The sequence below is a fragment of the Coloeus monedula genome (genome assembly GCF_965178545.1).
Source record: "Coloeus monedula genome assembly, chromosome: 3".
NCBI lineage: Eukaryota > Metazoa > Chordata > Aves > Passeriformes > Corvidae > Coloeus > Coloeus monedula.
Window position 1 is genome coordinate 116,465,036 of NC_138783.1, and position 22,496 is coordinate 116,487,531.

Below are 22,496 nucleotides of genomic sequence, written 5' to 3' on the forward strand. Positions count from 1 at the left end.
CTGTCCTTTTATTCTGGTGTTTTTTTCAGTCAGGACCTCACCTGTTTTATCCATAAAATATGAGGTGATCTATAAATTATAATAAGTTTTTCAGCAAAATACTTCCTGAAATGCCATGAGAGCTGTAGTAAAATTGAATATATGCCTGAAAGAGGGGAACACACTCAGATTTATAGTCTTGACTGTTTTTAAATTGTAATTCTGCTTCAGGAAAAGAAAATTAGAGTAATTCACACAAAATCCTGGCCGTAAGGAGAGGGAAATGGAAACAACACACTGAGAAGTAGCCCATGAATATATTTTTTTCAGCTGTTGTTTAGAAACCATGTAGACAACTGCACACCTGTTCTATGCAAAGAGCATTTAAGGTTTAATTAAAAATGTAGTTTAATTCAAAGCTGACTGGAAAGTTGTAGAAAACTGGTTAGAAATCCCAGCTGCAGGGATTTTAACCATGTGCTGTTGGGGTCATGTTGGTTTTTGAGTCCTTGCAGATCTGTAGAATACTCTGTTGTTTGGGGTTTTCTTACCATGCACCGTATTCAAGGTGTAGGTCCTGATGGGTTGAATTTGGTTCCTCAGATTGTGGCTATGTTAGTGAAGTGCATGATTTACAGGGAGAAAACTTAGATTGAAAATTGATTTCCATTGATTTATTTCCATTGGCTGCTAGCTGTGGTCTGCTGCAGCCACAGAAATACACAGAGACATAAAATATTTAATGCATTTATCTGTGAATTATTTGAATCACACAATCCTAGAATGGTTTGGGTTGGAAGGGACCTTAAAGATCTCTTGTTCCAACCCCCTGCTGTGGGCAGGGAATCTTGTCCTAGACCAGGCGGCTCATTGAACATCAGAGTTTTGAGGCATTTTGTAAGGAAACCACAATTATGTCATTGGGTGAGCATTTTAGGAGTAGTAGTTAAGTAGTAGGAGGAGTTTATGTGAGCAGAAGAGGCACACAGGGATTGGCTCGTCTCAAATGATTTCTCTGTATCAATGCCCATTTGCTCTGATCTCAATGCAGGAGGGAAGAAATGGCCGGCTGCAAAAACCTCGTATTTGAACTCCTCATTTTTAACCCTGCAGAGCGGGGTGGTTTACCAGGACAAAAACACCACAGCCCAGCGAATATCATCAGCCAGGCTGCACAAAATCAAAGAGCTGAAGAACGAAGTATTTGACTTGCAAAGAAAAATCGAGGCGTCGAGCTTAGAGAACCAGGCTTTGAAAGGTCTCAAGCGCCAGCACGCCAAGGCCATAGACAGGTACTGCAACGCAGAGAGCCACTTGCAGGAGCTGCTAGCAGGGCATCGAAACGAGATGAAGGAGCTAAGGAAACTCCTCAAGATGTCTCAGGAGGCCGAGAAAAACACAGCCAGGGAGCTCAAAAAAGTTGAAGCGGAGCTGAGGAAAACTAAAGGTGATTTGAAGACCTTGCTTGTGCTGTCAGAAGACAAAGCTCTTGCAGAGAGAGAGGAACTTGATCACAGGTTGTCAGTCCTTAATGAAACACTGGAAGTAAAGGATGAAAGAATACAGGTAATGCCTGCAAAGAATTGTATTTGTGGAATATAGGGCCATAGAATATCCTAAATTGGGAGGGAGTCACAAGGACCATTGAGCAGGAGAGCTTTTGGCGCAGGAATAGTGGAAAATTTTTGGCTGCTTATCACATGAATGGTTCTGATATAATCCTGTAACACTGGATGCTGTTTAATCCAGTGCTCTCCCAAGTGTAAGGAAGTTTAAGAGGAGGTAATTCACCTCCTTTTAATAGCTCATGTTTCTTTACTCTCACTGACCCTGGCACAAAAAACACAGGAACACAGTTTTTAATACAAAACTGAAAGAGTCAAATTTCCATGGTCCCCCAGGAATTAATTTCTCATTTCTATGGGGTCCATTATGCACAGAATTAAATAAAGAGCCAGGAAATCTTAAGAGAAACCATAAATATTAAGAGCTGAATTCAGACCCTCTTTTAAAAATTTTCTGTTTCCAGGAGTCCTAATGAGCAGCTGTAAAAAGCACACAGGGTTGGGTGTCCACCCTACAGTTTTAGGATCTAGAATTCCAGTGCATGGCACTGGGTTCTGAAGATAAAGAACTCAATAAATTACCAAATTTTCATTTACTCTAAGCCTCCTTATTCTGCCACAGTTCATAGGTCTCTGTGAATAGAAAGCCTTAATGTTTCTCAAAGATGGTTGTAATTATTAATCCAAAGAAAGGTAATGTATTTTTTGTGATTAAATGAGAAAACCTTTTCCTTTGCTTAGTGAAATTAGGGTTTAAATTATATTTTTCTTATTTTGAAAGCAATTTTTCAGATACTTCATTATAATTTCAGGTATTGTTTACAATATAATTTATAATATTATTTATATTATTATAATTAAAAGATAATAACTGTTATTATATATCATTATAAGCTTAAATTTCCTTATGTTATCACACTTACATTTTAAGTCTGTCAAGAACTGAAATTTTTCAACTGTCACACTGAGTCCATCCATATGGTAAAATCTGTCACTTTTTAAGAGTCTGGAAATGCAGCTGAAGCTGAACAACAGCACCTTTAGTCGTCAGCTGGCAAGTGAGAGTAAAAAACTCCTGGAAGCTGGGATGATCACAAAGAACTTGCTAATGGAAATTCACATTGTTCAGCAAAAAATTAAGGTATTCCAGATTTTATCCAGGCTTCTGTCTCTACAAGAAAATTCAAGTATTTAATGTTGCCTATTCCTTTTGCTTCTTTTATAGTATTTACTAACGGAATTTGGTTTCCTGCTTGAGTCTGTATCTACTAAAAAAGCCAAAAATGTCCAATTCTGGCATTACTGTAGGGCTTATTTGTTAGAAATAGTTCAGTAATGAATTGAAACAGAGATTAATGCCTCAGAAATCGAACCCAAATCCACACCAGTGTGCTACCATTTTGCTACTTCTGGGTCAAATAGATTCATCTACTCACTTTAAATGAGCTCCCTCACAGGAACAAATCAAAGTGATACAAATATTACAACCTGCAAAACTAGAGCTTTGCATGGAAATGTTTCAAGAGTTTGCTCAATTTCCAGTTTGGTTTTTAGACAAATGTTTTTGGGACAAATAGGTCCAGTTCAGCACTTTGTGTAATACTTGTAAATCAAACATACAGGAAAACTAAAAGGAAATGAAACCAAAACTGCCAGGAATGGGATGTCATGTGAGTTGTAATGAATAAAACCAGTACATATTCCAGAAAACCTGGAATCCCTTGTGGCTTTTTCATAATTGTGTTTGTAACACAGTTAAAATACATTTATTTATGCATTTCTGTGTCAAGGTGATCCCATGGGGGAGTTTTCTCTTCCCAAATGGAATCAAATGTCTGTGAAAGACATTAAGGGGCGTTTTCCCAGATATTGTGAAGGGCAGGACAGGCAATTCCTGAGGATTCATGGAGGTTTAGATTTCTGCACAGGGGTGTTATTTATCCCTCTTCCCTGTGTGTCAGGTGCAGAAGTTTCCTTCTGGTACTTGGCAGTGCTATTTCCCTGTCAGAGTCTGATCTCCTCCTGGATGTGCAGAACTGGGAGATGAGAACAATTGTAGTCTCAGGGCACTAATATAAAACTGTCCCCAAATGCAAATTATTCTAAAGTAGAGTTCTCACCTTAACACTTCTCTAAAATAGTCCTATTTCATCTTTTTTCCACACAGTTTTCTGTGTTTCCAGGTCTCTGAATTTTCTATTTAGATCCACAAAATCTTCTATTGATTTGCACAAAGAAGACCAGATGTTTATTAACCTTATTTCTGTGCCAGAACAGAATTTATCCTTACAAATTCATAGTTTTAGGCACCTGTCTTATTTCAGGCCATTCCACTTCCAGGATAATTTGTAATTTTCCTAAGTAAATGAAGCTCCTCTTTTTTCCCCACTGAAAACTGGTGTGGTGAGAGTGTTACTGAGATCTGTCTTCTGTTTTTAAGGAAGATTTCATTAAGGAAAGAGGAATCTTGCTAAATAAATATCAAAATGTGCCTCTGGAGTTTATGTCACCACCAGAGCAACAGGTTGTGGAACAACTGAGCACTTGACAAGGGCACTGAGTAAATGTGTTAAAAAAAAAAATCAACAAAAAAAGAGGAAGTAAAGGCAAAAAATGTTTAGTCTGGAAAAAATGTAAACGACAAAGCCACCACGTGGGTCTGGCAAAAGGTGAAATCCCTGATGGGTTTCACCCAGCATGGGAAAATTGAGTTGCTAGGGAGTAATTTTTAATGCATATTGGAAGCTTAATTGTGTCTCTTTCTTCTTAGGAAAAGGATCGGCAACTTTACATAAGGAATATTTATGCAAATCGGATGCCAAAAGCCCTGAGGGACAGAAGTGATTGGATACCTAATGACCAAAGTACGTCTGTAATCATCTTCCTTTTTGTTTAGTTAAAGGACACTTCCACTCTTTCAGAACGGGGAGGTATATTCCGAATTAAATGCCAAAGTAGTGCTTTCGTATGGGCTGAAAAGGTTCAGGAAGGTTAAAGGCTGGAACGATAGAAAAGAACAATGTAACTTAAATTCTACCAAGGAAGAAAGAGCTCTTTAGAGTATTTCTTTCACATGGATGCTCAGATAGATATTGGGGAGAAATATCTGTTACATGCAGCCTTGTCTATCCAACATTCCAAGGGCAGCTGCCTGGAGTGGGATTCAGCTGATTAAAGCCAACCAGCTCTGTTTGAGATGCCCCAGTCTGCCTCAAGTACGCCCAGAATTTAAGATTGAATGATCTGAACATGGACTTCCCTGCGTAAAGCACCTCTTTAAAACACTGATCAGATATTCCTGCTCCTAAACTGAAGCAGAAATCAGGACTTCCTTGATATGGGTACCAAAGAGCACTTAGTAAAGTGTCTGCTGGAAATGCTGCCCACAGAATTCCTTAAGTTATGGCAGCAGTACAAAATCTTATCACACTCAGTTGCTTATTTCTTTCCTCTTCATTGCCTTTGCAAACCCATTAACTCTGCCTTAACCGCCATGATCTACAGGGAAAAGATTGGCAATTCAAGGTGGAAAATTAAGAAAAAATCATATTCCCAAGTCAGACTTTTTTTTTAATGAAACTCCAAATTCCTGTTTCAGTTACACCACATAACTACCATTTTTAAAAATTTTACTCACCTATGGCCTTGTACAATATTGCTATTCAATTATGGTACTTAAATCGCTGTTATTATTTAAATAATTAAATGTTCTTCTTTCCTTTAAGCAAGATAAGGGAGCTTAGCTGGAGAGAGACATGATACTTTGTAATGAAAACTTCCAAGCAAAGTTGCTCGAGCCTCTGGAATTTTTACAATAAAGGTTTCATTCTCTGCCAGTCAATGGATTTGGAAACCCAGAGCTGGAATTGCTGACAACTTGCTTTCCTTTTCACTCTTGACTTGAATTTTCCTTTAGCAGATTCCTAAAGAGTTGCTTTTTCAGGTCATTATTTTCTCGTCAACATCCACAAAAATTTTTTTTTAGCCAGCAGGAAACAAATCCTGAAATTTGGAGCTGAGTTTTTAAACACTGCTGATAAATGGCTGCAGGGAGGCTTCCTCGGGCGGTCCGAAAGCTCTGTACACGTAACTGGAATGGATTTATTGGATGGAGCCCTGAATTCCAGGAGCTCGGGCTGGGAGCGGGGCGCGGGCAGGTGGCGGCGGCTCACCTGGGGGTGCAGCGCCCCCTAGTCCCGATCCCGGGAAACGCCTCGCGGATCCGGCTGGGAAAACTCCTGGAGCAACTGGGAGAGCCAATTCCCCCGCAGCATCAGAGCCATTCCAGACTGGTCACCAGCGTCCCTTTCACCGCGCAACTGCGAGCACTGGGATGGCAACACTTTTATGCATTTTATCCTTTGATTTCTGAGCTCAAAACTGGGAATAAGGGCCAATGTGGATGTGGGTAAGATCCTGTTTTTGCTGTTGTGGTTGTAGCAACTTTCTCAGCTGCTGTGTTCATGTCAAAATTATTCCAAAAATACAGTAAAGGGACAATATACTAATCTTCTCCATCTCATATCCAGCTATTTCTTTAAATGTCTCATTCAGTCACTCCCCTTGGAATCTCTTCCAAAGACCATAGATATTTCAAACAGTGTTAAACATTTCCCATGATGAGCTGGTTTCCATAAAGATCCACATTTAGGAAACTGAACTCTGAGGCTTCATAGCAGACCTCTCAAATTTACACTAGAATGGAACCAAAAATTGAGCCCATGTGGGCTCTGGGGCATATACACACCTGTCTGACTGTACATGTTCTGTCTGAACAGGACTTTGTAGTATATTTTTATATATATTTATGCATGTAAGTATGTTTAGGATGTAGTGATGTACAGATAAAAAGGCTCAGAAGTCCAGGTTGCTGTTTCTGTTCCAGTTTCAGCATTTATAGTTTGGGCAGAAAAAATAATTTCTTTTATTCAAGGGCATTAAGATATGCATTAAAAAATGCTTAAATTCTTGGTCACGTATTGTCAGTTGTCAGAGATATCTTTTATTTATATCAACAACCTAACTCCAGAAATTACTGTATTGCTAATGCTTGTCCTATTCAACAGGTCTGAGAGCAGACAGATCAGTAAAAGTAGATAAAGAGAGTTTTAGAGAGCTGCTGCTGTCTCAGCACCAGGAAACAGAAAAAAATCCAATCCAGCTAAAAAAGGTGGGAAAGATCTGGATCCAAACCCAATCCCCTGTTTAAACTCTCAGCCAAGGTGTATCTTGTTCCCTAAGTTGCAGTAATATGCCTGGATAGCCTGATCCATCACCTTGGATGAGTGTAATTACAGTACAGAAAAGATGCTGTGATGCAAAATAAGAATGTAACAGCAATAGAAATTCCTAATCTTTTTATAAGTATTGCACTGATTGTGTTCTTTTAAAAGTCACTAAACAAGCATTCCCTCATTATTTTTATCTTTAATGGCCAATTGTAGGAGAAAAAGCCTTCAGAAGATAAGGGTGGAGAAGGTAAAGTAAAGGAAAATGCCCAGTGTAGAAAAGAAAAGAAAGCAACTAAGAAAATACCAGTGCCAGAAACTTCTAACAGGACACACAGAGGTATGTTCAACATTTCTCTCAGAAACTCACCTGATCTTTGCAAATTACCGGAATTTATGTGGTCTGACAGCCATTAACTGGCACCTGGCTGACAGGAACTGGTTCCAAATGATGTATGAAGTGTCACTGAAGGCACAGAACCATTTGGGATGGAAAATGCAGCTGCTGGTGGTGCTGCACTGACAGCAGAGCTGCTCTGCAGGATGTGATATCTCCATCCTGCTGTTCTTCCCAAAGTAATTCCTGGTCAGGCTGATAGAAATTCAGTGTTCTGTGTGTAACAGGATAATTAAGAGTTGTTAATCCACACTAATCAAACACTGATCTCAAAGGGATAGCTGGGAATCTTCATCACAGCTGGTGTGAAGGTGCTTTTCCATGGCTGGGAAAGGAAAAGGACTGCAAGGGCTGGGAAGCATCTCCTCATCACAGTGATCCCTGTAAAGAGATTTTGTGTCAATCTCAGCCACTGTGTTCTCATGGAAAAGTTACATACAAGGGACTCATCTGTAAACATCTTTATTCTGAAGAAATTCTATAGAACAGAGGGAAGAAAAAGCCAGTGCTGTTCACTTATCCAAGTTTTTCTTTCTGGAAATATTCCTGGTTTTTCCATTGAGGCTTGTAGGAAGAGCAAAGGTCTGAGTGCCATCATTCTAAATATGTCACAAGTGGCAGGAGGCCTCCAGGTCACACATTTACCCAGGTGAAACAGGTGATGCCTGGACACTTCCTGGAGCCTGGAAGCTGGGATGTGTTAACTCCTGAGGTTTGTACTCTGCCTTTTCAGCCTGCAGCCTTTGCAGAGGCCCCCAGATAACCAAACTCATCATTTGTCTTTGAAATGCCTTTTTAAAACTGACAGAAAACACAAGTCTTCAGATGCTCCCTATGAATCTCTGAAAAATCAGTGAAATCTGAGTTTCTCTCATTGATATTAGACTTTTATTGAAGACTTCCTTGGCTTTTTTAGTTCCTGAAACTTCTTATTTCTCCTCAAAGCTTGGATTACGTCTCATTTTGGGGTATTCTGTGAGTCTCTGCAGAGCACAGGATCCATTACAAGTCGTCCCCTGCACAGATAAATGGCATTACTGTACACACATTCCTTTTCCTACTGAACAGTGGAGCCCCCTCATTTCCAGGTGAGAGAGTTGCTGTATATTCTGCTCCACACAAGCAACTCTGTTGTGAATTAAGGGAAAGGAAATCACTCATATCTCTAAGTTCCACTTAAAAATCAGAAAATGACGATTAGAGTTCAGATCTCACCGGATTTCTCTGTTGCATTGTACATGACCTTTCTGGCACTGTATTTAGCCATCACTGATTGTAATTGCAGCTAAATTCATTTAATTAAATCAACATCATGAAAAAAGTAAAGAGATTAACCTGGATTCAGTGCAGAATGATCTTGCTTAGATCGTGCCCCACCCTGTTGTATTTATTATAAATAGTATTTGAAGTACCATCAATAATAACTGGAACAGTGAAATAAGGATGTGATACTTGCTCTCTTTAAGGCTTCATAACTCTTCATGTTCTTAAACCCCACAATATTTCAGGGGGCAAACTACTGATGGAAGAACGTGCTTGTTCAGAATTTCTGCAAGAAATGGAAAAAGAGACAGAGTTTCTCAAACAGGAGTTGAAAATTCTGATGAAAACTGAACAAAATCCTGAAAGTGACAGAGTAAAAGAGAACAATCAAGAGGGAGATGCAGTGGAAGAAGTTGAAAAAGAAGAGAAAAAACCAGATGAGCAGCAAAAGAAGAAAGCCAGGAGTGAAGGTGCAATTCCAAAGAAAATCCCTGCTAGGCTGAAAAGTAAATACATCTTCTCAGAAGCCGTTGAGAATTTGCATCAGGGGCTTCACACATCAGGTACCAAACCCAAAGCAGGCAGCCTGTGCAGCCAGAGACAGGCGGGCCAGAGCTGCAGGGACACCGCTGGGTCCAGAGGGAAAATCTCCTTCGGGGCTTATGAACCTTCTTTTGGGCAAATCCCCGTGGCCAGGCAGGACAGCGCCTCTGGAGCGCAGCGCTGCAGCCTCCTGACGCTGGCTGAGAGGAAGAAAGACCCGACGAAGGAGCTCTTTGGGGAGGGCTGTTTGCAAGGAGACAACCCCTCAGGGTCCAGCACCAGAGGGGCGAGGGCAGACACGGGAGGGATGCGGGGGGGGAGCACAAGGCAAATCCCAAACTCCGTGACGGGGTCGGAGTGGGAAGCGCCCAATGCTCCTCGTTAAAACAACCTCCTGAGAATACACAAATTATTTCTGATAGTTAAGTACATCAATTTACCTTTAGAAAATTTCAACATTAAGACTGTTAAAAAACATTTTATTTTCATTGAATGTTTATTAAACCTTACAAGCGCTGGCAATTGCTTTCCATGATTTTTCCAGAACAACAGAAGAACATTCTGTGCTTGCTGTGTATCCTTGAAAATGTGTTGTATTAAGAATTCTTTAACATTTTTACCTGTTACCAGGTGAAAGTTAGTCCTTGTTTGGTAACTTCCAGGTTTTTGCATTCCCAGAGAGCTGGAATTTGGAAGCTGGGTGGTTGTCAGCCTGCTTTCATAAGGTTCACTGTTGGACAAGGACCAACAATGCCATTAAAGAAAACATTTTTTAGTTCCTTCACTCCCCAAACAGCTTCCAGAATTCACAGATTATAAAAATAATTTGCTCTTACATTGTTTTCACGAGCATTAGAAACCTCTAAAGCCTCATTCTTTCCCACTGTTAGAACTTATCAAAGCAGTTTGCCTGGTAACTTCCCCAGCTGACATCCAGAGATGAATGTGCAAGAGGAAAGTATTGTTTTGGAGAAGTCAGGCATAGCCAGTCCCCAGAAAGCCTCTAAAAATCCTTGTTTAAGGTTATGTAAGCAAGGGGAGGAGGATTGTGTTTTGTTCCTCACAGTAATTAATGAAATACTTGCTAAATTAATGTGAAGTTCAGAAAAATTAGGGGTATTCTGTTAATTTTTAAAGGCAGTAGCACTTTAAAAAACTGCAAAAATTACACTGCAAAAGCTTTTGAAGAGGATAAAGCCATTCAGAGCTGAACTTGCTTGCAGCAACATTTCAAAAGTTTAGAAAAATAATTAAAAAAAAAAATTAGTTCAGTTGATTCAAACAGTATTTCCTCATGCACAAACACGGGGGAGGGGGGTGTTCTGGCTTGGATTTTGGTGAGTTTGGTTTGTCAGTTTGGGTTGGTTTGTTTGTTTGGGGGTTTTGTGAGGTTTTTGTGGTTTTTTAGAAAAACTGCAGTTAACATTAAAAAAGTGATGAGGAAACCTAAGATGGGTTGAAAAGCTTTATTTCCTTAATAAAATCACAATTATACATCACATTCAACCACAACATTTTTTCCTTGATATTTATTTTTATGTTTGCTAAATGTATCCCTAATACAAAATCCCGATTTTTAAATTAACATAAAAAGACCAAACAAAAACCATTTAATCCATATAAACACACAACACAACATGACCTTTTGAACTGGTTTTTAAAGGCAGTGCCAATTTTGGAGGGTTCCTGGCCCCTTCCTTCCTGCAGGGAGGCAAAGGCCCTGGAACAGCAGAACAGATCATTCCTCTGTGGGAATTCCAGAGTGGGAAGCTAAACCAGCACCACCTCTGCAGGAACAGCACTGTCTTCTGCTTCATTGACAGCAGCCTGTGTTTGGCAGCTGAAGGAGCCTCTTAAGAGATGAAATCCCAATTAAACACATCTATTTTTTTAGGAGAGCCCAAGAATATTCCAATTTTGGGGTAAAAAAATCACAAGGAAACCGTTTTGCCCCAAGTCAACCAAACCACCTCCCTCTGCCCTCTGGCACCACCAGACATGATCCCACCTTGGGGTGAAGCTACCACATTTTACAGCAAAGAAGCAGCCAAGCTCCCAAATTGATTCCTAATGCCAGCGCATTTCCAATTTAAAACCACAAATCCAACACTTTTAGATGTTGGTGACAACAAGCCATGACAAAACCTTATGGTTCTGCCATGAATAAACCCAAAATGAGGTTCTATAACCAGCAATGCTGTTCTTTCAAAACTGAAAGACAAACTCTGGGAAGAGAAATCAAAAGGAATACTGACTGATATCCAAGTGGAGTAACAGGAATTGTTTCAGACCTTGTCTCATGAAAGACAACTCTCCCCTTTATTTCTTTTTTTAATTAATTTAAAACCGTGATGATGCAAATGCAGTTGAGGACTCCGTGGATTGCTGGGATTCATTCAGCTGAAGGGGTGCAGCATGATAGCTACAACTTTATTGCAGACCACGAGCCAGCAGGTAATTCCCACACCTCCTGGAAAAGAGGGAGAAACCATGATTGAAGCTGTTGGATCAACAACCCTGAGGCACCTGTGCAGCTGAAAACAACCTTGGAAGCGTAAAAAATGAAACTGAGAATTCATGAGGCCAACAGGAACAAAACTCTTTATATACAAAAGGGTCTCTTCAAGAGATGGGAGATAAATCCATGCTGGTCCCAAAAAAAATACCCATTTATCTTGAGAAAAGAGTACCAAATACACAAATGTGAGTGCACCCCACAGCTAAAACCATCTGCTATGGACCCAAGAGAAAACATCTGGCAAGTCACAGAACACTTTGCTTGAACCTAAATTTAGGATTTGAGAGAGGTAAGAAGTAAATTTCCTCTGAAATTGCAATCAGTTGTTTTTTACGTACACAGCAGTTCATGTGAAGAAAACTCCCTTTTGGGGGATTTTCTGATTTTCTAATTTAAATCTTCCCCAGGCTCTGTTCAATACAGATAAGGGCAATGCTCTGTTTGGGTGGAAATAAAGATGACAAAATTTCATGATCAGTTCAAGAAACCAGAACTGAGCACACAGGGAAGAGCTGCTCAAATATCTGAACTCCCCGCTGTGCTCTGGGAGTTGCTGTTAATCCATGGATGCTTTGGGGCTTGGGAATGTCCTTTTCCTTACCTGCCACTCCTGTAGGGAAGGCCACCAGGCGCTCCAGGGGAGCCAACCATTTGCTTGGAAGCACTGTGACTGGCTCAGAGTAGTACTTCCAGATCAGAGAGATCATCAGGGCAGCCTGGAATGGACATTTTTATTAGTTTGGGTAATAATACACATCAAAGTACATTCCCAGTGCTATTTGGAAACAGCAAATAATGAGTTCTGATGAAAGGGAATTGGTTTTTTGTTATTTTATCTTCTTCAAAATATTTTTAGATTCAGTATGACCTTAAATTTATACACAATATTAGGAGGTAGCAGTGAGAACTTGTTTTCTTTCAAGACCCTGGTTCCAGCCCAGCAAACACACTCACAGCACCTGTAAAATTCTGATGACTCTTTTCAGCCTGAATTTTTGCCTGCCACAGATGCAACTCACTTTAACAGTCCCCTAAAGAAATCTTCAGGCTGACCACTGCCATCCTTGTTAGAAGAAAATTCTTCGGCAGCAAGTCAGAACTCCACAGACACTCTGATGAGGCACTGTAGGGAAATGAGTGGCAGCTGTAGGTGGAGATTTGCATCCTCAGCAGAAGTGTATTTTGTTTTCAAAACCAGATTTATATTTACATGTAGCAGAACTTCCCTGGATTTGGTGTCATTTATTAAAAAAAAAAAACCCAGTGATTAAAGTCCAAACTCCTTCCATCCTCCACTACCAGACTTTATCAGCAGCATCTCCCTTCCAGTTCCAGAAACTCCTTCTGTTTGACAAGCTCTGTGTCATTGGAATCATTGAATGGTTTGGGCTGGAAGGGACTTTAAAGCTCATCCAGTGCCACCTCTTCCATGGACAGAGACACCTTCCACTGTGCCAGGCTGCTCCAAGCCCCAATGTCCAGCCTGGCCTTGGGCACTGCCAGGGATCCAGGGGCAGCCCCAGCTGCTCTGGGCACCCTGGGCCAGGGCCTGCCCACCCTGCCAGGGAACAATTCCTGCCCAATCTCCCATCCAGCCCTGCCCTCTGGCACTGGGAAGCCATTCCCTGGCTCCTGGCCCTCCATGCCTTGGGAATTGTCTCTCTCCAGCTTTCCTGCAGCTCCTTCAGGCCCTGCAAGGCCACCCTGAGCTCAGCCCAAAGCTTCTCCTCTCCAGGCTGAACAATCCCAGCTCTCGCAGCCTTTCCTCCCAGCAGAGCTGCTCCATCCCTCTGCTCATCCTGCTGCCTCCTCTGGCCTCTCTCCAGCAGCTCCACGTCCTCCCTGTGCTGGGGGAGCCCTGAGTCATTGGCCAACAAACCAGGAGAGAACTGAAACACTGCTGAGGATTTGGGTTAAGTTGTATCCGTAACAAAACACTTACTTACCTGCAATATGTAGAATACAATATTTATGACCCACTTTATTTTGGCTAATTGGGCAGTTCGTGCTTTCACTGTTAAAGAAAAAAAATACGACTTTCAATTACTTCTAATAGTGAATTAGAATTACATAAAATTAGTAATTTTTTAATATTTCACTAATGAAGGCCGGACATTACCCTGTTTAAAAATCTCTTTCCAAATGACTTACAGCTATATTAAAAACACCCTTCTGCAACAAACTGCCAGTTCTGTATTCGGTAGTTATGCCATTTCTTTCTTAAGTTACTCAAAACAGGACTCAGTGATCAGCATCACTCAGAAAGAATAAATAATTACACAGGGAAGCCCAGGAAAAAGGAAGGAAGGAAGGAATTCGGAAGGAATTCGGAATTCGGAAGGAATTCGGAAGGAAGGAAGGAATTCGGAAGGAAGGAAGGAATATGGGGAAGGCAAGTTTGAAAGATAAATACTTAAAACAGAAACCACTCTTGACAGAACGTTTTTCAGAACCAGAAAATGCTTTTCCTTTTGGAAAAGGGAGCAGACATGGAACTGTACCATGGGTTTTGAGTTTGTCAGTCATTTTGTTAATCTTCCTTTCCAGCCGGGCGTATCTGGCAAACTCATCCATCATACTGATGGTGGCAAGCTCCTGCTTCATGGTCTGGATCTCAGCTCTCATCTGGGATTCCTGCTCTGCATCCTTCTGTAGCAGTCTGGATATCTAAGAAGTGAAGAAATCTATCAGTTATTGATCCAGAATTCCACTGCTTTGCTTTAATGCATATAAAGCGCGATCTCAAAAGCCTCCCATAAAAAAGACCCTTTCAGTGAGACGCAGGAAATCCTTGGGTAACAAGGGAACAAGTGACAAGATGAGAGGTAACAGCCTCAAGCTGGACTCAGTGATCGTGAAGGTTTTTTCCAACCTAAATGATTCCCATTTCCAGCTCCAGCAGCCAAGTATTCCAATGTCTTCTCCCTTTCTTTTACTTTCCTAATTTCTTTTCTTGAGGCACCACCAGCTTGGTGGTTCATGAACTCTGTTTGCCATAGGAATGAAGGCACAAAGGACACAAAATCTTTTTCTTGCTGTTCCTTAGCAAATCTTTCCAGCTTTCCCAAGACACAAGTAATTTGTTCCCCACAGGTGCTGTTCTCAGGCCTGCAGTCAGTGAGAGCATTAACACCACCCTCAGTCTCAAACCACAGCAGAAAGCTGAGCACAGATTTTCACAGAATCATGGAATTTCCTGAGCTGGAAGGGATCCACAAGGATCATCAAATTCCACCTCCTGGCCCTGCACAGACCCCCCAGCAATCCCAGCCTGGGCATCCCTGGCAGCGCTGTCCAAACGCTCCTGGAGCTCTGGCAGCCTCGGGGCCGTGCCCATTCCCTGGGGAGCCTGGGCAGTGCCCAGCAGCCTCTGGGGGAAGAACCTTTCCCTGCTCTCCAGCCTGAGCCTGCCCTGGCCCAGCTCCAGCCGCTCCCTGGCTGCTGTCCCTGGTCACAGGGGGCAGAGATCAGAGCTGTCCCTTGGGAAGAGCTGCAGCCCCAGAGAGCTCTGACCTCTGTCTCCTCCAGACTGAACAAACCAAACGCCCTCAGGCACCCCTCATAGGGCTGTTTCATCAGTCATCTCCAGTAACACTGAGTTCAGCTTCTCAAACTGCAGACGGTAATTTAAGTTTTAAAGGATTTTCGTCCATTATTGAACAGTGCACATTGATCTCTGTGCCAGTGAAGTTATGTCCATGGAAGAGCAGAGCAACAGGGGTTGCAGCATCTTTGTACACATGTGAGTTTGTCTGGCAGTCACAGAGTTTATTTGTCCTCAATTCCATTATCCACACTTCCACTGGAATGCTTCAGATCAGAACAGGGGCATCCTGATTAGTGGCTGAGACTTAAGGTTTATTCCTACAAAGGCTCAACACCTTAATCTCCATATCCACTGATCTCCCATCTCAACAATGGGGATGTCCATCTGTTGAAAACATGCAAGACCGAGCAAAGCTGTCCTTCCTATTCCCGAAAACGGAGAAGCTGTGGATGTCCCATCCCTGGAGCTGCTCAGGAGCAGACTGGATGGGGCTCTGAGCAGCCAGGCCCAGTGCAAGGTTCCCTGCCCAGGGCAGGGGGGTTGGAAGTGGATGATCTTTACGGTTCCTTCCAGCCCAAACATTCCATGATTTCGTGATCCATCCTAAGGGCTGGAGGCTCAGGAGCATCGTTAAAGACACCGGTAATTCACCCCTGATAAATTTACTTCAGCGCCCGGTGTAGCCGGGGCTACGGGAGCCACCGAGCTACGGGGCTGTGTTCCACCACGGCCAGCATCAGCTTCTCCTCTCCCAAGGCCAGGAGCAGGACCAGACCCTGCCCGTCACAGCCGGGGGTGCGGGAGGGGCACCGGGAGCTCCCCCCAACCGGCACCGCTGCCCGCGCAGTTCCCCCATCCCTCAGCTGTGGGGGGGATCCCCTTAACGCCCTGCCCGCGACCCGGGGTCCCCCCCAGCCATCCTCGGGCCCGCGCCCCCCTCCCGCTTCCCCATCCCCGGCGGGCGCGGGGCGGGCGCGGCGCCACACTCACGATGGAGGAGCAGGAGGGCAGGAGGATCTTGAGCGCGTTGCAGAGGAACACGACGCTGAGCACCAGCAGCCAGGCGCCGCTCTCCGCCATGGAAGCGGCCCCGGCCCCGGCACCGGCGGAGCGGCGGCAGCGCCCGCGCCAGGGGACGCGAGGCCATGCGCGCCACGTGACGCGGGCGGGCCAATGAGGAGGCGGTGCGCGCGGCGGGCGGGGCGCGCCCCGCGCCGATCCGGCTGGATCCTGTTGCGGCGCCGCTGGCGCTGCTGGGATGGGGAGGGGGGAGGCGGCGTCCCTGCGCAGCCGGGCTGTGGCTCGCAGGCAGCCGCAGCAGCGCTCGCAGCAGCCGCGCCGGGGGAGCCGCAGCCGCGGGGGTCGCGGCCGGGAGCCTCGACATGCCGAAGAGGAAGGTGAAGGCGCGCGGCAGCGAGCGGAGCCGCCGGGCGGGGACGGACGGGGGCGTGCGGGGACCGGGCTCGGTGGGAAGCGGCCGCGCCGCGGGCTCCGGTGCGGCGGGCGGTGCCGGGGACCGGCGCTCTCCCCTTGTGCCGGGCGGCTCCGCGGGCCGGGGAGGGGGCTGGGGGAGCGGGAGGCTTGGGGGGGGCTCGGCGGGACTCGCGGTCCGGGAGCGGCGGCGGGAAGGGGCGGGCGGGGGGCGGCGAGAGGCCGGTCCGGTCCCGCCCCGCTGACGCGCCGTGTGTGTTGCAGGTGACGGTGGCGGACGGGGACGCCCCCGAGGAGGTAAGGAGCGGGCAGGGCGGCGGGGCAGGCGGGGCTGCCCCCGGCCCGCCCGCCCCTCACGCCCTTCTCTCTCTCCCTCTCTCTCCCCTCTCCGTCGTCTCTCCCCGCCCGCAGCCCAAGCGGCGATCGGCGCGGCTCTCCGCGGTAAGTGCCGAGCGGCGGGGCCCTATGCCCGGGAGGGGGTCCCCGAGGGCTGGATCCCCGCCTGACGTGTTCTCTCTCCTCAGAAACCCGCGCCTGCCAAAGCAGAGCCGAAAGCCAAAAAGTTACCGGCTAAGGTAAGAGTGAATTGGAAAAAGGGAGGGAATGGTGGTGGTGCCTGGGTGCATCCCGCGTTGTGTCCTCGGTGCACCGTGCTGGAATGGTTTTATTCCTGGTGGGAACACTCACTTGGCTGAAGTGTTGTTTTAATGTGCTTTTGCCAGTATTTACAGGTACATTCCATCACTGTGTGTGTAGATCCTTGTTAAGCTCCAAGCATTGCATGGAAACGTGGGCATGGATCCATGCATGTTACATTGTGGTTTTGTATTGGGTGGAACTACTTGACTGTCAAAGCAACTCTAGGTTAGGACATCAGGAGGAATTTCTTCACAGAAAGGCTTGTCAGGCATTGCAAAAGCTGCCCAGGGAGATGGTGGAGTCACCGTCCCTGGAGGTGTCCAAGGAAAGCCTGGATGTTGTTTGACTGCTCTGGTTTGGTTGACAGGTGCTCAGTTAAAGTTGGACTCGAGTATCTTGGAGGACTTTTCCAACCTCAGTGATTCTGTGATTCTGTGCATAGGGTTGTATTTCATCACTGTAACGAGGGGATAAAATACACAGACTCGTGTTTTAAAGCAGTGTGTTAAGACAGTGGAAAAAAAAAATGTGTTAGCCACTTAAAAACCACATGAGTTTCCATTTGTGTGGTCAAGCTTTCAGGTATTTGTCTGTGTGTAAGAACGTGGGTTTGTGTGATCTTTGAATTTTTCAGCACAGCTTTCACAGTGCCAATAAGTGAGGTGTAAAATTCTTTGGTTTTGGGGAGAACTAAAACTGGCCTTGTGTCTGTTGGCTTGCTGCTGTTTGTGTTGTTAAGTGTTCCTTTGTCATCATAAGCTCTTCTTTGTGATTTATGGATTAAAAGCTTTGGGCTGACCTAATTGTGGTCTTTCAGTACCTGAGGGAAGTCAGTAACAAAGATGGAGAGAGACAATTTCCAAGGGCTGGAGGGACAGGATAGGAGGATTGGCTTCAAACTGCAAGAGGGCAGGGCTGGATGGGAGATTGGGCAGGAATTGTTCCCTGGCAGGGTGGGCAGGCCCTGGCACAGGGTGCCCAGAGCAGCTGGGGCTGCCCCTGGATCCCTGGCAGTGCCCAAGGCCAGGCTGGACACTGGGGCTTGGAGCAGCCTGGCACAGTGGAAGGTGTTGGGGGTTGGATGAGATGATCTTTAAGGTCCCTCTCAACCCAAACTGTTCCGTGATTCTCTGATTTCAGATAAACTAATACTCTTCTTTGCAGACTTCCTGATGTTTTCATTGTTTTAATCCTGTTGAGCAGTTACTGATCAGGAATGCACCTTCATTCCAGTGGTTTGAGTATCAGTGTGTTCCCACTCTCAAGGCTGTAAGCCTGAAGAATTTGGGGAAGCTTTCCAATGCTACTGCAGTTGTAATTTCTTTTTTTGCAGCGTCTGAAATGCATCTACACTTACTCCTGCTCATTGATGTTGACTGACATGTGTGATACTTGACTACTTCAAGCTATTAATTAACAGTCATAGATTTTTTATTTGATTCATCAAAAAAACCTTTTTTGCATCAATTTTGTCACTTTTTAAACCTTTCCTCACAGTTTTTTTTCCAGCTGGGAGAAGTTTGCTCATTATGGAGTTACTTAGTGGGCTTTTTTAACAGATATTAGTGGAGAAAAATACATTTTGGCAATCAAAGTACAGAAGTCAATGTGTTGCAGTTATGTAATTCTGAAATATTTTGTAAGCGGGTGATCAGGAGTTGTTGGTAGCTTAGAAGATCCATCTTGGTTTTCTGTGCTTTTTATTATTTCCAAGGTTTACTTGGAAGGTCATAATTTATTTACTGGAAATGTATTTCCTTGTAGGATAAATCCGAGGACAAGAAAGCTCAGTCAAAGGGGAAGAAGGGGCCTAAAGGAAAACAGACAGAAGAGACAAACCAAGAACAGACAAAGGACAACCTGCCTGCAGAAAATGGGGAAGCTAAAACTGAGGAGGTAAAGTTTGGAGGGCTGGGTTTGGGTTTTAGTCTGCATTTGCTGTTACTGAGAAGCTTTTTACAAAAGTTTTTTGATAAATGAAATACTCCTTTTTCTCGGGCCTGGAAAGAGTCTTCAGTGAAAGGCCAGAGTTGAAATGATTTGACCAAAGTTGAGGTGACATTGCCAGACACTGCTGGGAGAAGAGACAGGTTGGTGCAGGGACAAAGTACAACTGTCAGTGAGTTGCTGGAGAAGTGACTGTGCGAGGTCAGTCTTGGCTGCACCACAGTGCCAAAGTGGCCCTGTGGCTGAACTTTTTGGAGTCACTGGTCAGGTAACTTACAGCATCCTCCACTCTGTATTATTTTCCTGGAATGCAGATGTAATTCAGTTACAAATTTAGGACAAGATCTGTAGGGAAAGGCAGTGCCTCTTACCAGGGCAGCTGGATGAAACGCAAGTGTGGTAACAGGCCTAGAGTTGGTCTCATGTTTCTGTGACAGTGAATGTGTCACTCATTTTCAGTTTAGTGGAATATTTTGGTTTCAGGTAGGTGATGAGGTTTGGTGGGCAAGGAAGGTACAGGATGGTACTTAAGTGAACGAGAGGATTTACTCTGGGGTAACACTTTGTCATTTGCAAGCTTGCAATGTGAAAAAGTTGTGCTATAACTACGAGTTCTTCAGTTGACTCAATTTTTGGCATTATCGCAGTCATACAATTTGGTCTTTTGTGTTTGGAATATTTCAGCAATGAAACCAAATTTGGCACCATTCTTATCTGGGGTCTTTTTAGTTCACTGGTGTAGAGATTATGTAAATTTACCAGGAATGGATGGTGACTTGGTCACACCACCCAAAATTCTAGGTGTAATGTACCAAAGTCTAGAAGAGGCAGAGTCTATCCTGCTGGATGTTACTGTTTCCTAAGAATTAAAACAGGGTTAAGATTTGAGAGTATTTTAAGTGTGGCACTGAAATTTAAAGGCATGAAGTGTTACCTCATGTATTTTCTAAACACCTCATGTGTCATTGCAGCTGTGTAAAAGCTAAAGTGTCTTCTGTCATAAAGGCAGTAATTCCAATAAAAATCCTTTGCAGTGTATGTTAGTAACAAATCAACATCCTGGAGTCCATCCTGATGGATCCAAGGAGGCTTTTTGCGACAGCTTGGTTTAGCAGGTTATGATTCAAGAGAAATCCGCAGGAACAAGTCAGGGTTGTCCTGTGTGTCACTTTGTGCATTAAAACCACTCCTAACTAAGTCTGAGCCATTAAAAACTTCCTGAAGTGTTCTGGGTTTTTTTCCTTTCCAGACCCCAGCACCTGATGCAGCTGCAGAGAAAGAAGTGAAGTCTGAGTGACACCTGCTCCCACATCTGTAACTGGTGGTCCTTAAACCTTTCTTCTTGTACAATTCAGAGGAATATTTTTATCAACTATTTTGTAAATGCAAGTTTTTTAGTAGTTCTAGAAAACACATTTTTAAAAAGGAGAGAATCCCGACTCAACCCATTTTTTTACATATTTAGATAAGTGTAAATGCTTTTTTTAAGTGGTAAAATCATGTACTGGTTGTCTGTTTTCTATGAAACCAGAAATTAATGGCATGTTAATTAAGGAGAGGGCTTTGAGGCCTTGATTAAGCCTCATGTTCCACAGACTCTGAGGGACAGTTTTCTATCCTATAAAATGAAGCATAGCACAGATCAGACTTTGGAATTCATAACGATGTGTTGAGAATGTCTTAACATTTTAGTTATTTATCTTTATCTATGGTTGTACCATCAGTAGAACTGCTTATCTAATAAAACTGCTCCCTAGTGTTGGATTTCTTGCTGAGTGATGTATATCAGTGACAAAGTTATTTTTGGTAGTTGCAGCTTTATTTTTTTCCAACAACTTTGTAGCTGTGATGCAAAAGATTGGAAACTTTTATTTTATATCTTTAAATACTGTCTAAGTAAAAGTTTCTGCTTGGCAGATGGAACTCGTTATGTCAATATTTGAGATACTGGAACTTCACATCTAGTTTTAAAGGACAGCTTGTCTACAAAGATTGAAAAATATTTGAAATAGTGCTAGGAAAAAAAAACAATTAGTTTTTAGATGAAAAAAAGCTCTGTGAATAAAAACAATTGTAAAATTGTTGATAGTGTTTGTGATCAAAACAAAAGCCAAATAAATCTTGATTATGAAAGGATGTTTCTGTAGCTCCTGCATTGACTGTGAACTCACAATCTGAGTGGTGTGGTTTGGAATTTTAACTGTGTCCTTCAGAGCATTAAAAATGTACTTCTAAAGAGAAGGGTGGCAATTCAGGGAGTGGAGAATTGCAGTGTTAATCTAAACTTGTAGTTTGAATGCTGAGAGCTTTGTGCTGCTGCTGTTTGCTTTAAAAAAAAGTCAATAATTAGTAAGCATCAGATGCCAGCCAGACAACTGTCACCTTGTCCTGGGAGGAGTCACGATCAAACAGTAACATTTGTTCTTTGTTAGTTTTTTTTTTCCTCTTACCCCAGCACTTGTTTATGCTCTTAAGTAACACCTGCAAGCTCAGTATTTGCTTCCTGTACATTTTTAGTGCTTTTTTCAGATTGTTGTAGTTATTTCTAAAAAAAAAAACCCACTTTAGTTTCACCTCTTAACTTAATCACTACTTTCATTTCAGAAAGAATTTAACCATTTTTCTCTCTTCAATATTTAAGCAATGTTTAACTTTTCTATAGGAAGTCTCCCAACCTTAAACCACAACCTGCTCCTGTTCCATCACATGTGTGTTCCTCACAGAGCACACCTAGCTTTGGCTTCAAGTTCTTGGATATTTCAAAACTGGAAATTGATGCCACTTTTCTAACTCACTTCCCCCAACACACCCTTCCAGGTACCATGTTTGTTGGTTTAATTTAATAGTAACACGATGTAGTTCCATGGTATTATTTACTCTCTGGTTTTGGCAAGCTAAACCCATCAGTTGAGTAAGTAATAAACTTGCAGGTAAATCCCCCAAAATAACCACTCTTCCCTGTTTTAACAGAATGCCTGTTTTTCATGTGTTTTGGGTCTCTGGGGCTGTGATCCTGTGGACTTTCAGCATCTCCCTAACATCTATTATCCACTGCTTAATTTATTGTAACTTCTCCCTGATACTACACTGTCCTGTGTGATACCAGATATATTTGCTGTGCAACTAAGGACTGGAGTGAGAGCTGATGTAGATTTGCATCCAATAGAGCACAATCTGATTCAAGATAAAAGGAAAAGAACAAAACCTGTTTCTTGGAAGATACTCAGTTGTCTTTGCATGCTGCAAATCCTTGGGTCAAGGGAAAAATGCATAAAAATATTTTACTTCAAGCTTCTAAAAATGCATTTCAAGGTACCACGGTGGGGAATGAAACAGGGAAAGAAGAGCTTGGATTTAAAACAGAAGTACAGCCATTGCTGTTTCTATCAGAGTTGATGCTGAGCATAGGTGAGAAACAACTGTGAAAAGAAAAAAGATA

The 22,496-nt window shown here is 43.4% G+C and overlaps 3 protein-coding genes across 3 annotated transcripts; 2 read left to right on the top strand and 1 right to left on the bottom strand.

Moving 5' to 3' along the window:
- Window positions 1-1,002: 1,002 nt before the first annotated feature.
- LCA5L (lebercilin LCA5 like) lies at window positions 1,003-9,360 on the top strand (the record flags this gene model as incomplete). The annotated part of the gene is made up of 5 exons (XM_082277861.1): window positions 1,003-1,545; window positions 2,548-2,685; window positions 4,315-4,416; window positions 6,989-7,112; window positions 8,636-9,360. The coding sequence occupies 5 exons, from the start codon at window positions 1,003-1,005 to the stop codon at window positions 9,358-9,360; spliced, it is 1,632 nt and encodes a 543-aa protein (XP_082133987.1).
- Window positions 9,361-10,427: 1,067 nt separating this feature from the next.
- On the bottom strand, window positions 10,428-16,190 carry GET1 (guided entry of tail-anchored proteins factor 1). The gene is made up of 5 exons (XM_082278282.1): window positions 16,031-16,190; window positions 13,995-14,160; window positions 13,440-13,507; window positions 12,095-12,209; window positions 10,428-11,445 (listed from the first exon to the last, which is right to left on the bottom strand). Exons 1-5 carry the CDS (start codon window positions 16,118-16,120, stop codon window positions 11,372-11,374), a joined length of 513 nt encoding a protein of 170 aa, XP_082134408.1. The 5' UTR covers window positions 16,121-16,190; the 3' UTR covers window positions 10,428-11,371.
- A 95-nt stretch (window positions 16,191-16,285) lies between these two features.
- Window positions 16,286-21,193, top strand: HMGN1 (high mobility group nucleosome binding domain 1). Its single transcript, XM_082277679.1, has 6 exons — window positions 16,286-16,437; window positions 16,736-16,768; window positions 16,883-16,912; window positions 16,996-17,046; window positions 18,875-19,006; window positions 20,307-21,193. Exons 1-6 carry the CDS (start codon window positions 16,423-16,425, stop codon window positions 20,352-20,354), a joined length of 309 nt encoding a protein of 102 aa, XP_082133805.1. The 5' UTR covers window positions 16,286-16,422; the 3' UTR covers window positions 20,355-21,193.
- Window positions 21,194-22,496: the final 1,303 nt, after the last annotated feature.

What these genes read in the sequence shown, in the direction of transcription:
- GET1 (XM_082278282.1), bottom strand. Translation starts at nt 16,120, where the DNA reads ATGGCGGAGAGCGGCGCCTGGCTGCTGGTGCTCAGCGTCGTGTTCCTC. An exon ending in TGCCCTCCTGCTCCTCCATC is followed by an intron (nt 14,161 to 16,030) that starts GTGAGTGTGGCG and finishes TTCACTTCTTAG; the next exon opens with ATATCCAGACTGCTACAGAA. An exon ending in CTTCCCTACAGGAGTGGCAG is followed by an intron (nt 11,446 to 12,094) that starts GTAAGGAAAAGG and finishes CCTCTTTTCCAG; the next exon opens with GAGGTGTGGGAATTACCTGC.
- HMGN1 (XM_082277679.1), top strand. An exon ending in GATCGGCGCGGCTCTCCGCG is followed by an intron (nt 16,913 to 16,995) that starts GTAAGTGCCGAG and finishes CTCTCTCCTCAG; the next exon opens with AAACCCGCGCCTGCCAAAGC. An exon ending in CCAAAAAGTTACCGGCTAAG is followed by an intron (nt 17,047 to 18,874) that starts GTAAGAGTGAAT and finishes ATTTCCTTGTAG; the next exon opens with GATAAATCCGAGGACAAGAA.